This window comes from Chaetura pelagica, unplaced genomic scaffold (assembly GCF_000747805.2).
Source record: "Chaetura pelagica isolate M959 unplaced genomic scaffold, ChaPel_1.0 scaffold221, whole genome shotgun sequence".
Lineage (NCBI taxonomy): Eukaryota > Metazoa > Chordata > Aves > Apodiformes > Apodidae > Chaetura > Chaetura pelagica.
In genome coordinates, this window is record NW_009952533.1 from 5,920,903 (window position 1) to 5,939,064 (window position 18,162).

The 18,162-nt window shown below is 41.1% G+C and overlaps 1 protein-coding gene across 2 annotated transcripts; it reads right to left on the bottom strand.

Annotated features, from left to right (window-relative positions):
- Positions 1-8,839: 8,839 nt before the first annotated feature.
- PCDH18 (protocadherin 18) lies at positions 8,840-17,870 on the bottom strand. Of its 2 annotated transcripts, none has more exons than XM_010008917.1 (4): positions 15,366-17,870; positions 14,357-14,442; positions 14,058-14,221; positions 8,840-9,830 (listed from the first exon to the last, which is right to left on the bottom strand). In XM_010008917.1, exons 1-4 carry the CDS (start codon positions 17,868-17,870, stop codon positions 9,166-9,168), a joined length of 3,420 nt encoding a protein of 1,139 aa, XP_010007219.1. In that variant the 3' UTR covers positions 8,840-9,165. The 2 variants fall into 2 exon arrangements, with proteins under 2 accessions (XP_010007219.1, XP_010007218.1); XM_010008916.1 differs by having other exon boundaries at positions 14,357-14,445.
- Between the last annotated feature and the right edge of the window lie 292 nt (positions 17,871-18,162).

The following is an 18,162-nucleotide window of genomic DNA, read 5'->3' on the forward strand; positions in this document are numbered from 1 at the left end:
AGATTGTGCCCAACACAGAAAGAGAAGTATCTTCAATATTTATCCATGTGTTTTCTCCTTCAGTATCTCTTTATATTTCAATCTTAAAATAAACCCTAAATTTACATGCAAAAAAAGTCATTTGTTCCACATAAAGATTCTTATTTTATATTTTAATCTATAGTCAAATATTTACGTTCTCAGAAATTTTATCATTTAAAAACCCCATAGCATGCACACGCACTCAGAAGAATATGATCTTCCTTTCTTTCTTTTTCCCAGTTTGAATTGAGTAAACTCTACATGGATAGCAGTGGCTATGCTTCATATTTTAGCTTTTCAAGTTTAATCCTAGTTCAATTGCCAAATAATAATTTTGGGTCCTTTAATACATGCATTTTAATGATATGTAATATTAGTGACATGTGCATATCCTTTTCATAAAGCAGTTTCCCTGTGGTATGAAGGAATCAAGTAATTTAATACATGCAAAACTGCAGAGCTACATGTGCTGACAGACCCTCACTGTCACTCTGCACAGTTAACTTGAACTGCTGCATATTCTTCACAAGTGTCTTGCTGTAGACTTTTGTAAACAACGCCAAAGAAATCTCTGTTGAGTAACACAGAGCATCAGATTCTGCTATTGCTGTCCACCCACGCTGGCAGAAAGCCACCGAGTTCTCAGTTGTTTACAAATGTTTTCAATGATAAATCTCTTTGCTATTTCCCATATGAAGTTACGCTCCCAAATGTGTGCAGCATAAACTTTGCTGCTAGAGGTGCTACAGAAAACGAGATCAGACTGATGTCCAGTGATAGAACAAGGGGCAACAGGTGCAAACTAGAGCACAGAAGGTTCCACATAAACGTGAGGACAAACTTCTTTACAGTGAGGGTGACAGAGCAGTGGAACAGGCTGCCCAGAGAGGGTGTGGAGTCTCGTTTGCTGGAGACATCAAACCCCGCCTGGATGCCTTTCTGAATGATGTGCTTTAGGTGACCCTGCTCTGGCAGGGGGTTGGACTAGGTGATCTTTCAAGGTCCCTTCCAACCCCTAAGATTCTGTGAGGGCCATCAGAGACCTGAATTTTGTTTGCCCTTCAACTTACACATGTACAGTTGTGGTTTTGTTTCACAAATTTTCAAGATAAGGCATGGTTGCAATAGCAAAACTTGATTCCTTAAAGCAGTGCAAATACCATTCAGCTGTTGCACCACCAGAACAGTAATGCTCAAAATATTTGGCCTTTCTAAAAGATTTTAAAATTATAGGATTCTGTAGAGTCAGGTCAGAAAGAAGCTGCTGCAATAAAACAAAAAAGCAAGACCTGAGAATGTATAAAGATGTTAATATCACCCACTGATATTTTGAAAAGATGATACATAGATCACTTAATCACAAACATTTTTCTAGTCTGGGGAAAAAAAAAATAAAAAAAATCAACATATTCTTTTTAGTTCTTTTTAGTTCTCATTATTCTAAGAATTTAGGAAAGCCAGATAGGTCAAAATAAGCCCAGGCGGTCTCAAGCCTGCCAATTTACCAAGCTTATGTTCTCATTTTACTTGAATAAAGGATGTCCATCACTCTTTGCTAGAGCTGCACTAAGCTGCTGTGGTTGTTTGTCATAATTTGTGTAATATCCACCCAGGTTACCTGTCAGTTTGCAAATATTGTGGATAATAGGCATTACTTGAAGCAGCACTGGCATGCTTAATAGGAAAATTGGATTTTTAACCTATTCCTTGCCTTTCCTTCTTGCACAGTTCTGTATTAACTTGGAAATGGATTTTCTCCACTTTCACACAAAGGTAGTACCTTCAGCTCCTCAGATGATTCTTACAGTTAGCTTTTTCAGTGGCATCAGCTATCAGCTGCCTCACTACCCACCCAGGATTACACAGAAAGCATCTGTCCATGATCCATCCATACATGTGAAATAAATTACCAAGCTCACACCTAACTCCTTTCCATTTAACCATGCTTTACAGCAATGAACTTTTAAGCATGTAACAAATCTGCTAATGTGTAGAAAAAGCAACCATTTTATTTCAAGGTCAGCTGGAGCCTGCAGAGACATAAACACAATCCTCTCTCAGCTAGACTTTGCTTATTTTCCTTGTCTTAGCTATTTTTTTTTTCTGTTTAGAACAGTAATTGGATAGTCTGAATTCTCCTTCAGAGATCTAAATATAATCTTTTTAAAGATAAAGACACTAAGTTATGCCAAGTTATTGTAGCCACAGTAGCATATGTGAAAGACCATTTCATTTGTTATACACAGCAGAAAGAACACTGCCTTTTAAGGCATAATTCATGGTTTCTACTGAACATTGCCATGGTGACCCTAGGACACTGCCCTACCAGCTGGAAACCCATCTTGCCAAGTGGGTAAATATTGTAACACCAAAGTACCATTTTGTACTGAATAATTTAGCACCAAAAAACCTTCAAAATTATCACTCTGCATATTTGCTGTAAAATCTCTGTGGACTTTATATGCAGAGGACTGTCCTAGACCAGTCCCTTTACTCCCTGTTGCGAGGATTTATTATTATTTTGGCACCCTAAAAGTTATCCAGTGTTTCAATGGTATGAAGACTATTAGTGTCCAAACCAATGAGGGAAGCAATAAAACAATGAAAAAATTATTTGAATTAAACACAAAGGAGATAGGCTTCTTCTCATACTAATTTGTACTACAATTTAAGGCTAAATGCATAAAAAAAAACATAGCAGGATCTATAACACTCAAATGCTTTCTGTCAGGGCAAGAGCTTATAACAAATCTTCCTCATAAAATACAAGTATATGAAAGTATAGTAGATGCTTTAATCATTATCAGAGCTATGAGAAAGCCCAGCTTCCAATCCCCTTCTCTTTTCAGGAAGCTTCAACTCCTTGTCCAAACCACGCCTATCATACAATTCCATTTTTTTTACTACTGAAGCTGGTCTCTTTGTTTAATGTTTAAGACACATTTTCAGCCACAGAGAGGAAAGAAACAAATGAAGCTTGAGGGTCCTGGAAGGGCAGACAGTAGCTTTCCAGTGCCCATCACAGTGTGCAGATCTCTTTTTCCCCTTCCCTCCTTTTTCTCTGGAGACTGACCATGTGTGTGTGTGTGTCTGTGTGTTCAGAGGGGAACCTCCACTGCACAGAGGGCCTGCAATGAGTTAAGCAATGGGTTGCTTGCCCACCATCATTTAGACATTCAAGCATTAACAGACTTTGATGTAAACACATTGTAAACACTTTGATTTTCCACATCTACAGAATTTAATGTAGAATTAACATGAAAACACACACAATCATCTACATCTCAAGAGTCATTAGCAATGCTAAGAGACAAGAAAAAAAATCATCATCTAGTAGCCATTCATGTTTTGAGATTCTACATTACGGAGTTAGATGCTAAAAGTTATGCTAGATGAACTTATGGTTATTGAAGAGATTTTGTAACTTTAAATTTGAATATGATTACCTTTTTTAATTTTTTTTTATTTTTTTTTTTTTTACAAATATGGGAAAAGAAGCCTCAATCATGTTATGCAGCTTTCTTCTGTGACTTTGTGAACTTCTGAAGCTTACCCAGCATTCACTGTATGTGGGGTCATTACAAGGATAAAAGTCCTTCAAGGAATATCTAGGTTATTTATAATGGGTGCTGTTGATTCATTCTGTAGTGTTTTCTCCTCTTGAACCAGTACCAAGCCAAAGTCATGTTATGACAGTGGCTGCATGGTGATGCTTTAACTGCTTCATGTAAGCTGTAAAACAGTTTGCACTGTTGTTTCTCCCTGTGCTCTTTGGGCAAGTGGTGGTAGAATGTGTGCTTAGGTTATTACCCATTTCTGTCAGAGACTCCCTTGAGTTTTAATTAAACAAGGTATCATTTTCCAATTCTGTTGTACATGGTTTTTGCAGTACGGTTTAAACTTTTTTTTTAGCATTTTTTTTTAAAGTGCTCAGTTACTTATGGTTCTACAGCTCCAAGGATGTAAAGTGCAATAGGGTTGTTAATTATGAATATTTTTTATCGATTAAAGGTACAATACTATAAGTTCCTTTTTTTTATTTATATCAACTGCATTACAGGATATATTGCAGGACAAGTTTTATGTGCAGACGGAGTCTGACCCCAGGATACACTTTCAGGCACAATTTAAATCCTTTCTGTGACAGTCTGCATTGTTGAAAGAAAACACATGGATACCATAGTCTCCTGGGGATCTCAGTTTAAATACCACATTAACCAAATGGTAACTGAACAAGAGAACAACTTTTGCATTTGTTCTTTAAAGCAACTTGGACCAATTTCTATGTGTTTTTCTTCCTGACAAAGCTTAAATGTAAGATTTTCTTTAAAAATCCAGTGCTTTTTTTTTTTTTTCTTAACAGCTTGCAGGCAAACTTTGTCTGCTTATCCTAGTCTAGGTGCTGCAGTATGGAAAGTTTGTTTCATATACGCAGCTGACAATCGAGATTTTTAAGTCTTCTAATCTTTGGAAATATCAGACATTCTCCAGGTTGCAGGGAAAAGGAGGAAATTAAATTTCCTGGTATTTTCTATGACTTTCAATTTTCCATTAAAAAAATATAGGAAACTGTAAAGGTTAAATATTTTGTGGTAGTTTTGGTTTGCTTTCTCTTGGTGTTCTTAAACTGTAAACATGACCAGGGTGTAGAATGCACTAAAGGCACTGCTGACAGCCACATCCTACACATCCTCTAAATGTGTTTATCCTAATGGACACTGAACACTAAAGTGTGAGGCAGTGGTTACAGAAATACTTTAAACACAAATTAAATAAGTGGTCAAGCAACTCACTATCTCTGATCATTATTTCAGTACATTTTTGAGTTTATCCATTTCAGAAGTTACTAAAAAGGAAAACATACACAGAGTCTGGAGAAAGAGACTGGTTGAGAATCTACTAATTAAGCTTTGTATTTGTTCAATAGTCTTACTAATTTAATCTATGGTAGCAGTACCAGAAACACCAGCACATAGCACTATCAGTATTTTGGTAATTAGTATCTGCTGACTCTCATGACCTTTTCTATCATTATGATACCAAGGAGGACACTTTCTGGCTTCCAGGGTAAAACTGTGTGAAGCATTTATGGAACTGCTAGCAACCCAGTGCTCTGGACAGGATAACCATGTGCATGTTTGGTGTTTAAGACACACTATACACCCCTACAATTCTCTATTTTTTTATAAAAATGTAACAAATCCAGATTATTAGTATTTGTTAACAATCCATGTAATATCAGTTTTCCTTGTTCTTGACATCAAAGATATTTGGTGCTAGGGTTTTTAGATATGTTGTCCCCCCCATATATATATATATATTTATAAAATTTCTCTCATTTGCAAGGGAAGCCTGAGAAAAGAGGGACTCCAAACAGAATAGGATGAAGATAGATTTTTTTTGTTCATTTACCACAATCTACAGATCTTTTAACAAGCTTCCTATTGATCATAAATGCAGCTCAAACTCCGATGCATTTCTGATATAAACTAAGTAAACACTTCTGCTACTGGAGGCAAGTCCTATAACTGGTTTCTTTATATTATAAGATTCCTGCAGCAATGCACATACCAAATATTATTACTGTGTGCTGGTGCAGAAAAACCCCTGTAGGAAAACCTTGTGTTTTATGATATTTGGATACCTAGTGCTACCAGAGAAATTCATCACAATTTATTTTTGCTAGAAAGCCCCCCAAATAATGGCTTTTTAAATCATTGAGACTACCCATATGACATGGGCCAGTGGGCACAAATTGATTTAAGGATTTTAAATTTAAAACAGGTTGGTAATCCTTACTGGATGATACAACTGTGAAAATGGACCTTTTCCTGCCCTGACAGCATAAAACCAGTCTGAGCCTGAAGGTCTAGTATTTCCTCTTCTAGAACTGTGAAGTGATATATATCTGTATTCATTTAAGAAGGAAGAACTTGTGCCACTTGAATTTTCACTCTCAGCTGCTGCTGATTTTGGAACAGACAACAATGGTTTACCCCTCCAACCCAAGCCATTCTATGATTCTAAGATCCATGCCAATAGAAAACTAATTTCCAAGTTTAATAGCCATTGTCAAACCATCTTGCACACTTCTAATGCAACTGCCATTTCCCCTGTACATCCCACACACTGTGTGTACTCAGACTGAAACCAAATAACCACTTATTTCTAAGCAGACTTGGGCTTTTTCTTAGGAGTTGCTCTGCCTAAGCCTCCCTCTCTCAAGCCAGCAGCAGGGAGGTGCAGCAGGACACACCAGCCCTTGCCACCCTGTACTGACACCCCATGAACAGCACCAGGTGTGAGGGGATTCAGGGACACAGTAGAGCTTACAAGTACACATAGAAAGATGGGGCAAGAGATAGGGCAATTTCTACCTGTTCTACTGGAACAGGTAGAAATTGGGAATGTCAGTTGTGGTCAATGTTATTAGAACACTTAGAACTTTTTTTAAGCAGAGGAGTACAGGCAAGAGCTGGGCAGGATTAGTACATGGGTAAGACTGACTTAAGGGAAGCAGAGCCAAATTCCTGAGAGGGAAGGAGAATGAGGAACTTGGAGAGCAGGACCAAAACTGGATCCTACTGCACAGGGAAACTGAAGGGGAGCACTGGGGAGATAAGACAGAAAACAAAGAGGAAGCCATGCCCTTGTGAACCTCAGGACTTGGAAGGACTGCTGGAACACTTAGATTGTTTTCAGAGTCAACCCAACCTTCCTGGTAAAAATGCAAGATGGGGGATGAACATCAGGGTATGAGATACAGTCAGGGAGCACCAAGACCAAAGCTTCTGCAGGGCTGGGGAGCAGGAGGCAGGCCAGGAGCTGAGGGCAATCCTAACACAGGCAGTACCCTCATTGACAATGCACCACCCCACAGTACCTGAATGTAGCAGGTGAATTGAGTCTGGTACTGACAATGGCATCCACCAACAGTCCCCAGCGTAGCAAGATGACAAACCAGGACAAGGGTCTCGCCAAGGAGTCCTGTCAGCAGCAGCAGGATATGAGCTTGGAGATACTGTTGTGAAGCAATTCCCAGGTCCATCCATGAAGCAAGGATAGAAACTCACAAAACTGCTGAATGCTCCAGGCTGAGCTTAAATTATCTCCTAAACCCTTGAGGTGAGGAGGTGTGGGGGGTGGGACCCAGGTGAGGCTGGTTGGAGTCATTAAGGCCTATTAGTGGGAAGGAAAGGGAAAAACAGGGAAGAAATTTTCAAATATTTAATAAATGAGATGTTATGACTTCTTCCTTTCAGTAATAGGCATTATTAGCTCAATGAGACTGAGCTGTTGTTGACATTCAAAGGGGCTATTACAAATCTCAGAAACAAAGCCTCTGCTGTCAGATGATCTTATTGTCCCAATGCTGATAAGCCAGTTCCCTTAAACACATAAGTCATATTGACAAAATTACATTTTGATGGTTTCATCTGCCAATACAGGTACTTGGTTAGAAAACTGAGGTCCAGGTATTCCTAACCAGTGCAGCTATACTCATAAACTCCTGAAGTGTGAACAAGTTGGGAATCTCCCTGTTATTCAGGTATAAACAAATAAAGTTGATGCACAAAATATTCTGCCTTCAGGTAAAATTAAACAGGACTTTTCTGTATCTACCTCTGACAAATACTCTATAGGGAACTTTACAAGTGCAATTCTCCAGAATAAAGGTATGTGACTGCCTTCATACCCAGATTCACTTGGATTGTTTGAACAGTTTGTCACACTTCTGGTAAAAAATATACCCTGTAAAGAATATGCATCTGCAACTCTGAATGAAGACCTAGAATACCAGTTTTTCTGGCCACGTCTTAATAACTTAACATTCCTCTGAAGAGAGCATCAGGAGTTCAGAACCCATGTATGTTTCTCAACTGTTTAAGAAAGTTTGTTCAAATTTGAAAAATCAATTTGTTTCCTACTACAAAAACCTCCTTGTATGACAGGCTAACCAAAAATATTTTTTTAAAAAAGGAACTAAAGGGACTACACTGACCTGTATCTAGGAAATATTAGATATGTTACCCCCCAGTGGTGAAGGCATCATGGTACAAAACACTGTTTTCATTGCATTTCTCCTTGTACAGGGAGAACCCCCCACTACGGAAGGATGGGGTTCAGTGAGAGCCAGTGTACCTGCTGGATGGCTCTTTTCTAGAAAGCTCAAGTATTTCTGTACTACTTTGCAAATATAAAACAGACACTTACAACAGAGGCAAAATATAGCTATGATCAGCTGCTTTGCTGGGAGATACAACATTCCTTTTATTTTGGTGTCATTTACAGGGATAAAGCAGTCAATTGCAATTTTTTATTTACATAAATTGAGAATTCTGTGTGAGGTCAGAAAGTCTGATTTTATTGCTGTCTTTCAAGTACACACCATTCACTCCAACTGGCTTTGCAATGTAACTATGACAGAACAAATTTACCTTTTTTTCTGCAGAGATAACATCAGAAGTTCCATCATTAAATTCCACCATTTGTTCACTTGGAAAAACAGTTGTAAAAGAGATGAAGACCCCAGCCTGCAATAATCCATTAAGTAAATGGGAAAATGAGTTATAGTCCAAAAGCATCAAAATAAAAAGGACATTTTAGGTTTCATGGGAGTTGCCAAGTCTTTATTATAAGAATGAAACATTGTAACAAGGTGTTGGATCATTTATTGAAACTAACGCTTGCATAACTTTTCAGTGATTTGAATTCATATTTGTAACATTTGAGACTTAAAAGAAATAACAAGGGAAAACAATAACCCTCCTTTTTTTTTTTTTTTTTTCCTTTTTTTTTTTAACATGCCTGTGTGGCAAGAAAGCTGGAAGTTTGACTAAGGTAGCACCATCTATATACATTTAGGAAAACATGCTTGCTGTGGGTGTACAAAAATAAAATTTATTTGTTAAATTACACATAAATATAAGGTACAAATGTATTTTTAAAATACAGATAAAGATAATCACACTTGCATTGTGTACATATGAAAATACAGTATTTTAATATTCAACATACACAGACACATTTATGATAAATGCAACTAGTTGGCAATGCCAGTTCTTCTCAGTCTGATTTTTGTTTTTTTCTTTTTTTTTCCCTTCCAGTTTTCCATAAATATGGAAAAACAGACTTTTGAAACAATTAGTTCTGCCGGACATCTTGCAGCAGCTTGTTAATTTCTGCCACCAGCTCACTGGCATCCATCAGTTCGTGTTTGCCATCACTGAGGTGGTTGAGCACGTTGTCAAAATCATCTTCTTCATAATTCTCTGGGATCTCCTCCATGGCTGGCAGCCACTTAGAGGAAGGCTGCGCGCTCGAGTGAGTCCCCAGTGTGGCCCCGTTGTTGGCAGGGTTTTGGAAATGCGTGCTGGCTGCCCAGGCTGCCACCCCCTGTGGATAATTTACAGTCTTGGCTGGCAAGTGTCCCTTCCTGCGCTCCAGCGAGTTGGCACGTTCCACCTCGTTGCACTCCGTGTAGGCATCGAGTGAGGGAGGCAGCAGGCGCTGGAAGACACTGCTCATTTCCGAGAGGAGAGAGGAGGTACAGGTGTCCCCCGACTCCTCCTCACTCTGGCAGTCTTTACCAAATGTTGAAAAGCTCTTCTTCTTCTCGCTGGCCTCAGAAGGCTGGGCATCTTCCTCCAGGCCCTGCTGCTGCTGCAGCTGCTGCTGGGGTAAAGGGAACTCCTCCCCAGGGATGAACATGTTACTTCTGTAATCGGAGGAGGGAGAGGGCAATGGTGGCATCCAGCACTGGTCGGAGTGGCCCAGAACCCTGCACTCCTCTGTGCACAACCGCATGGCTGCAAGAGAGAGAAGAGGAGAGTGAGCATGCCCCTCCTGCTGTAGAGACCCCTCACATTCACAGGGACTGACACAACTTCTCCAAAGATGTTCAAATCTGGCATTAGGGTCCATTTTCTGTGTGCAGGAGGGGAGGCAGATACAAATGCTCTGGAAAGAAACACACTTCCATTTCCAAATAATCTCATAAAATGAGAACAATACACGCACAACATGGAAGCTGGTACTGCCATCGCTTAACTAGGGCTAAAGACGGACACGTAAAACCCAGGTGGGAAACAAGCACTTGTAACTTCAAGCCACTTGTTCCCTTTACACACTGCTGTTTCATTAAAAAATAAATAACTAAAACAAAATGGAGGTGTTCTATCTCCCAGCATTTACTTAAGCCTTAGTGGAGCCTCCCACGTGCAGTTAGAGAAGCATATCAGAGTAATAAAGTGGGAAAAAATGGACAGAAGTAAAGAAGAATGTGCAGAGAGATCTCCCTCTTCATTAACACACCTCCTTTTGATCTGCCAAGGAGGTGTGTGCTGAATACAAGGTAATTCCCTGCCATATTAGCGTTTTAACTGAAATGGTTACATTTTAATCCAGCATTAGAATACCTGGGGCTTAATTTACGCCCCATGTGAGTGTTTACACTGGTGCTTCCCTGAGGTGTACTTGCAACTCCATAGCTCAGGTTACTGGATCATGCTGACTCATGTTGGGACAAAGGAACTGTAACCCACAAGGTGGACATCCAGGCCAGCCAGGAGGGCTGCAGAGTAGAAGACAAAGAGCTGCTTGGTGTTAGTGATGTCTCTCAGGGAGAAGCAACACGATGGAGCTAGCACCTGCATCCTTGCTATGCTGGTCTGACCCGGCCCATGGAGGGGCACTGCAAGAGTCCTTCACTACACCTGAAGAAGTCTAGGAATGGTCCCTGGAGGCAGAGACAGGCAAAGCCCTGTTTGACAGAGCTGCAAAGACAGACGTGCCAGAAGAGAGGCCAAATTTTCTTCTCCAAAGGGAACCATTTCTGCAGGACACAAGGCCTTAGCTCAGGCTGGGCGCTGCTTGGCAGTCCTGCTGGAAACAATCTCAGTTCTGCAGGGGCCACTTACCTGAGTTTGAGTCACATACTTCACAAAACAGTTTTCAGAAACACTGGACTCTTGGCATTATGTGTATTTTCACCATAAGAAGCTTTTCCCCTAATTCTCTTTAAATCAGTGCTTAGATTAGCCCATGCAGAGTAGAATTTATTTTTCTTTTCTTTCTTTAGATATTGAATACGTAAGAAATGTTTGCAGTCGTGGCCTGTACGTTTTCCCCGCTTTCTCATCACATTTCCCATCTGACTCTGGATCCAGTCACTTTATAAAAAATCTTTTTATGGTGCAAGCAGAACTGAATTGGAGTATTTCAGCTTAGGATATATCAGTGACTGATAAAGTCCAGCTCCCATCCTGTCAGTGTTATTTATCTCTGCACTTTACACAGCTACCATATTGTTTGTTTTTCTAATCCCCTTTTCATTCCTCCAAGTTTAAACTTTCCCTGGGTCTTAAATGTGGTAGTAAGAATTTCTTCAAGAATAAAGGTCCAGACTACAGGCTAGATCTTGCCTAAGCTATTTAAAATGGCTGGCTGCTTGGTGAGCTTCAAACAAACAAAAAAAGGGCAATATAATAAATATCAGTTGCTGAAGTTTTTATATGAGTGACTGAATGCCTTGTTCCCGTGTATGAATAGCACACATGTGCTGTTTTACAGAAAATGTCTAAGATTTAGAAAGGAGAAAAGATATCTAAGTGATTCATGGAGCCTTGACCAGCTCTCAACTCACCCCAGAAGGTGAGGATTACTCTTCTAGTTAAGAAGACTCCTACAAATTAATGGGACACTTTCAGTGGTCTAGCATTTCATTAGTAGTGAGGGTTGACTCATTGTTTTGTCACTGATGTTACTTTATACCAAAAACCAATCCTGATAACTAATTCTGACATTCCTGAACAAAAGATTGAAAGATAATCACAGGAGACTGAATGGTGTCAGTGTCTGCCCTTAAATCAGCAATAAAGAAATAAAAAAACCCCAGATGCACCATAGTTGGTTGTTTGCTTTTTGCTAGAACTTAGAGCTTATTGGTGAGGATTTTAAAAGTGAGAGAGAAAGCAAGAAGTCTTTCAAGGAGAGTTGCTGAACTTTCTAGTCATGTAACTTCAAGTTTTAAGGGACTGGCTCCATTCCCTTCCAGTTCCACCTTAAAGCGACAAACTGAAAGGACTTTCTCACAGTATTCTGCCTGTGTCCAGACTGACAATGCAGAAACCTTTCAAAACCAAGCACAGGAAACCGCCAGGAAGCTTTCTTTTCCTTTTCATTTGTTTGGACTGCAGATCAATTCAGGTCTCATCTGAACAGGTTCAGCATAGATTAGGACCATGCATAGCAGCAAATGGACATCTGGGTGAGATTAAATGTCGATCTCAATAGTCCAGCCCAGTTCTGCCTGCATTCAGCAAGAGCTTTCCTTACTTGGAATGTGATTAGCATTGGGCAAAGGCCAGGCACTTTAGGAAATCCTACTCTTTGGCTTCCTGTTTGGAGACCCAATGGCAAGACCTGAAAACCAGCCATGATAATTTCAGATAGCCAAGATGGCAACTGCTCCCACCTGCTGGCATCCCCAGCTGCCCACTGGGAAGGTGACTGCCCTCCTCTAGCAGTAGTGGGGCTGGATGCCAGTGCAAATACCACTGCACTTGAAGTTCCCCTGGCAACCAAGAGCTCCAGCAGATCCCTCCCTGCCTCTTTGCAAAGCACAGGAGAGAACGAGACATGCCTCGTGCTAGCTGGCAGAGAAATAGGGAGTAGGGGCTGAGTGAAATACAGATAAAAATGTATTAGGACTCTAGGTATAAGTTAAGGATTCTGAAAAAATAGTAGCTTTTCAAGATCTCTGGTTTTGAAACATTGGGTACACAAGACTAAGTTGAGGAGGTAGGTGAATGCCTGGGTGGGGAGTACAAGCCCTAGTCTGAAGCAAAATATACAAAGAAAATTTTGAAGTTAAAATGTACAAGAAGAACAAATTAAATTTGGGGTGTTTATTCTTGCCTAGCATAAGAGCATAATTCTCAGGGTAAAATGCAACCAAGGCAGGTACAAGCCCCTCCCTGGTGTTTTCTGAGGCAGTAGAGGGAAGGGGCTGCAGCTCCTTTCCTCCAGCACTGGGCAGTACTAGTGATGGGGGTGATACTTCAGGAGGGAATATGTGCCACACTGCCCCACAGAGCAATGTGCCCCTGAGTATAAAATGACTCTACTGAACTTCTTAAACTCACACTCTTGGTTCAGTGAATCACACTGAGATTGTTGAGCCCTTCAGTTACACAGGAAAAACCAAATAGGATCTGAAATAAGTACAAGATGTATGTTAGAGCCAGTGGCTGTATAATTATTAAAGTAATTACAAAGTTATCATATCTGTATTTAGCATGGTTTCCCATAGCTTCTTTTGCTCAACTTATAAATGGGTATAAATTTAAAAGTGGTACTTCATACACATGAGTATGTACATGTGTGTTTTATCTTATTTTCACTCACCCTTTTCTAGCTTTTTCCTTTTCTGCCCTCTGCCCCGAATTATACCTCTTCAGCTCTTCTAGAAATAGGGTTACAAGGTTTAAAATTTCGGCCATATTTAGGATCCTTCCTCTCCCACTCAAGTTTATTTTTCAGTGGGAAAAAAATACACTTTTCTTTCTTCTTCATACATATTTCTAGAGCACTTTCACAATCCATCTCTGAATAGTAGAAGTTTGTCTCATATGGATCAAATCCACTGTGGAAAATGTATCTCCCAAATTACAGTTCAGCATATTTTTAACAAACCACAACTGCCTGGCTTTGCAAAAACATCCACCCAGCCATTAAAAGTCTAAGGACATGGAGCAGAACGTGCTTTTTGGGGGAAATATGGGGCCAGCTCATGATGATGTGAATAATAGAAAACAAACAAGAATTGCTCTGGGCAGATTTTCATTTGTGTCAGAGGTTTTGTTTTTCTGGATATGTGAAGGCTTCAGTTGAATATTTACCATGAAGCTGAGTAGAAAGGAAGGAAATGCAGGACTTGAAAGCTAAAGAATTTTTGCTTTCTCAGTAGTAGCTTTATCAAAGTGACAGCCGGGCAGCACTGTAAATAAACCGGTCAGATTCCATCATGCTCTTACCTGCAGGAATTCTCCCATCTGTAAGGAAAAGGTCACTGAATCCTTCCCCAAGAAGTCTGTCGATTGGAGACTCTCTCCCCAAATCATAATCACTGTCTCCAGCTTCACTATCACCCCGACCACTGTCCTTCAAGCTAAATTTATCCATATCTTGTAGGGCATATCTGTGGAGAGAGTTGTGGTGATGGTGGAATTAAATTATCTCATGTATGTTATATTCCATTTCTTGATTAAATACACATGTGTCTATTTTCTGATACATGTACATGCATCTGTAGCAGAACAGCCCAGATTCTCACCTGTAGCTTCTGGAATACTTGTTTCCGCGAAAACTTGGCCTTGGTTGATACTGGCCCTGGTGAAGCATCGAGAGAAGCTGAGAAACCTGCTAAAGAAAAGGTGAAAAGACTGATTCCTTGAAATGAAAGATCAAATTCATAGTTGCAAAACCACTAATTCACTTCTCAGGTTTGTTTGTTGTGTGTGGGCTTTTTTTCCTTTAAAGTTTAATTAAATCTAATTCCTGCACATGTATGATGCAGTATAGCAGACTACTTTGTATTCTAGGATCTGCCACAGGAAACATCGGAAGACTTAAATGCAATGAAGACATGCACTGCTGTTCATTAGCCTCTGAACTAATAATAATTCATTAATAAGTAAAACAAATAATTAAACGGAGTTGGAGTTTTGTTATAATAGGTTAGAATCAACCCCTTACCATTCCGGGAACCTAATTCAAAATAAACTGTCATGCTCTAAAGAGTTACCAGGACGTAGGTCTCACTTTAGCCATTTGCAGCAAAAACTGGGATGGGCAGTCTCAAAGTTTGAGATTCTGTGATCATATGTGACAACAGCCAGGCTTCACCTGTGGCAGCAGTTAGCCGTTTAGTTCTCCACCCCCATTAATGAAATAATTTCCTGTATTTTTTCTCCATATAAATACTCTGGCACTTTTTCTTAAGCAGACCTTTACAGAAGGAAAGGGAAGGCCAGGAGGAAAGAAAAAGCAGTGAACCAGAGCAGAGTATGTCTGTACTACATTTCATTGTTTCAACCTTACAGGGAAGAACCAAGAAATAACACTACTAATAATAGATTTAAGCCAGCTCCCTGTGGTAATGGATTCAGCTAATAGGGGAGTAAAACTACAAAGCTGTGACATCTAAAGAGAAATCTGTGACGCATTCTCATTAGGCATAGGTCTAATTGTCCATTGCTCTCACAGGTCACATGCAGAGCACCTCCTTGCTCCCACGTGAAGGCATGAGAGAATGGAAGTGCAAAACCAAGTATGGACCTTACCTCCACAGCCGGGGTAGCGTGGGTGAGTTCCAGAGAGAAATTCTCAGGCACGTGATTAGAGGAGATGGTCACCAGGCTGTTCAAGGATTGGTGGCTGTGGTGGCTCTGTCGGCTGCTCATTTGTCCCCTTTCCAGGGTTGGAGATGATGATGGAGAAGCTCTGTGGTGGGATCTGATGGGTAAAGTGCCATTAACTGTTGGCACTAATGTAATTTCCCCTTTGTGGATCTGCCTTGAGGGTCGTTTTGGGTGGTGCTGGTAGGTTGATTCTGCGACACGACAGTTGTAGGACCTGGTGTCCTTTTTCTCTCGATTACATCTTGTAGCAAAGATAACCATAATGACCAACAACACGGCACATATTGATCCCAAGGATATAATTGTTATCATGGAGACATCCAAGGAGGGTTGGCTTACCAGAGTTGCTTCTGTGCTTGAAAATGAATAAACATACTCAAAAACTGTACATTTCAGAAGTGCTTTAGTACTAAGCTGAGGACTGCCTTTATCCTGGACTATCACAAAAAACTCCCACTGTTTTGCTGGAACTGACTCAACACTCACATTGATAGAGATGTCACAAGTTTTGGGATCAATCACAAAGATGCTGTTTTCCTTGTCAGCTGCTATGGAGCAGCTGAGTTCAGAGTTCATACCAGAGTCTCTATCTGTAGCCCTTATCCTGGTGACAAGGAAGCCAACCCCAGCATCTTTAGGGATTGAGATTTCTGCTGTGCTGTTGCGTAGCACCGGCCCCACAATGACAGGAGCATTGTCATTTTCATCAATGATGGTTAGTACAACCGTGGTATTGCTAACAAGCTGCTGACTCCCTCCATCCCTAGCTTGAACCACAAAGGCAATTTGATTTACTTCTTCGTGATCGAAGGTTCGCAGAGCATAGATCGCCCCGTTGGAGGGATCGATGGTCACGTAGGTGGTTATAGAGCTTCCCAAAATATAGCTCTCCAAAATAGTGTAGGTCACCTGCCCATTGTCACCTAGATCTGGGTCTGTGGCTGTGACTGATGTGATGTACGCTCCTGGAGAGTTATTTTCCAAGATAACAACTTCATATCTGTTTGTCTGGAAGCGGGGTGGGTTGTCATTCTCATCACTGATTTGGACAGTAAAGTGTTTCACTGTGGAGAGACTCGGCGTTCCCTTGTCCTCCGCTATTACAGTCAAGCTGTATTCAGATCTCTTTTCCCTATCTAGAGTGGCATTAGTCAAGATTAAATAGTTATTTTCATAGGTCTTTTGAAGCTTAAAGTGGCCATGGCCATGGAGCTTGCAAACTATCTCTCCGTTCACACCAGAGTCCTTGTCCTGGACTCTGACCAGGGCAACAAAAGTGTCCAGGGGTGACCCTTCAGAAAGATAAGCCACCTCCTCTTTCTCTGGGGACATCAGGTTCAAGCTAATTTCAGGTCTGTTGTCATTCACATCCACAACTTTAATTATAATTTTGCAGTGAGCTGGAATAGAATTGGGCCCCAAATCTTGGGCCTGAGCATCAATTTCATAGGATTTGGTTACTTCGTAGTCCACTTGCTTCAGGAGGGTCAGATGCCCCTTTTCTGAATCTATCATGAAAGTCTCTAGGATTTTGGCAGCCACATGGCTGCTGAAGGAGTACACGACCTTCCCGTTAGCGCCCTCATCTGGGTCGGTGGCATTGAGGTCTATGAGCAAAGTCCCAACCGGTGAATTCTCCAAGAGTTGGATTACATACGACTGCTGTTCGAAAACGGGGCTGTTGTCGTTGGAATCAGAAATGCTGATTTTCAGGAGGGACGACCCAGACCTCTGAGGCACCCCTTTATCCGAAGCAGTGAGCTGGAGTTCGTAACTCGACTTCAGCTCCCGGTCCAGCTCCCTGACCACGATCAGCTCTGCATACTTAGCACCGTCAGTCCTGGTCCTCACCTCGATGCTAAAAAAATCATTTGCAGAAAGGGAGTAAGTGTGAAGGGAGTTGTCCCCTACATCCGGATCAAAAGCGCTGTCCAGAGGGATCCGGGTTCCAACAGCTGCACTCTCGGATATTTCAATAGGGATAAGAGCTCTAGAAAACTGGGGGGAGTTGTCATTAATGTCCAGCACTTCCACTTCAACATGGAAAAGCTGCAGATGCTCAGTGGGCAGAGTGATCACATCAAACTCGATGGAGCAGTTTAAGTTTTTCTGGCAGAGTTGTTCCCGGTCAATCTTAGCTCCTATGCTGATCTCTCCATTATCCTCACGGACTACGAGCAGGGGAGAATTCCCCCTCTGCATGGCTCGGAAGCGAACCGAGGACGGGTTAGGCATTTTTAATAAAACATCAGCTACATCCTCCGACAGTCTTGCAATTACTGATCCAACTCTCTGCTCCTCATAAATCCTGTATTTCAAATTCTTGCCCAGCACAGCCTTATTGAAAGATATTATCATCAGTGCAAAAAGGAATATAAAGTGCATTTTACTGCCGATTCGGTGCATTTGTAAGTTTTTGCAATTCATTTCTCCAAGCAGGTTAAAAAGCAATTATTTCGGCTTCCTCCGGTACCTTAAACCCAGCGCGCATCTGGTCCTTAAAAAAAAAACCCAAACTTGGAAAACGCCTTTTTCTACTCAGCCGAGGATTAATATCTTACCGGGCGAGAAAACTTTTTCCTTCCCGTTTTTTTTGCAGATACGCCCCGTGCCGGGGCATGCAGAGCCAACCTGCCGGCGATCCCCGCTGTGTCGGGCGGGCTGAGCGGCTCGGGCGGGCTGCGCGGTGCCGGGGCAGGCAGAGCAGCTCGGGCGGGAT

Excerpts from the sequence above, each read along its gene's own strand:
- PCDH18 (XM_010008916.1), bottom strand. The coding sequence starts at position 17,870 with ATGAATTGCAAAAACTTACAAATGCACCGAATCGGCAGTAAAATGCAC. Across the intron at positions 14,446-15,365 it reads ACGCTACCCCGGCTGTGGAG|CAGGTTTCTCAGCTTCTCTC; the intron begins GTAAGGTCCATA and ends CCTTTTCTTTAG. Across the intron at positions 9,831-14,057 it reads AGATGGGAGAATTCCTGCAG|CCATGCGGTTGTGCACAGAG; the intron begins GTAAGAGCATGA and ends TCTCTCTTGCAG.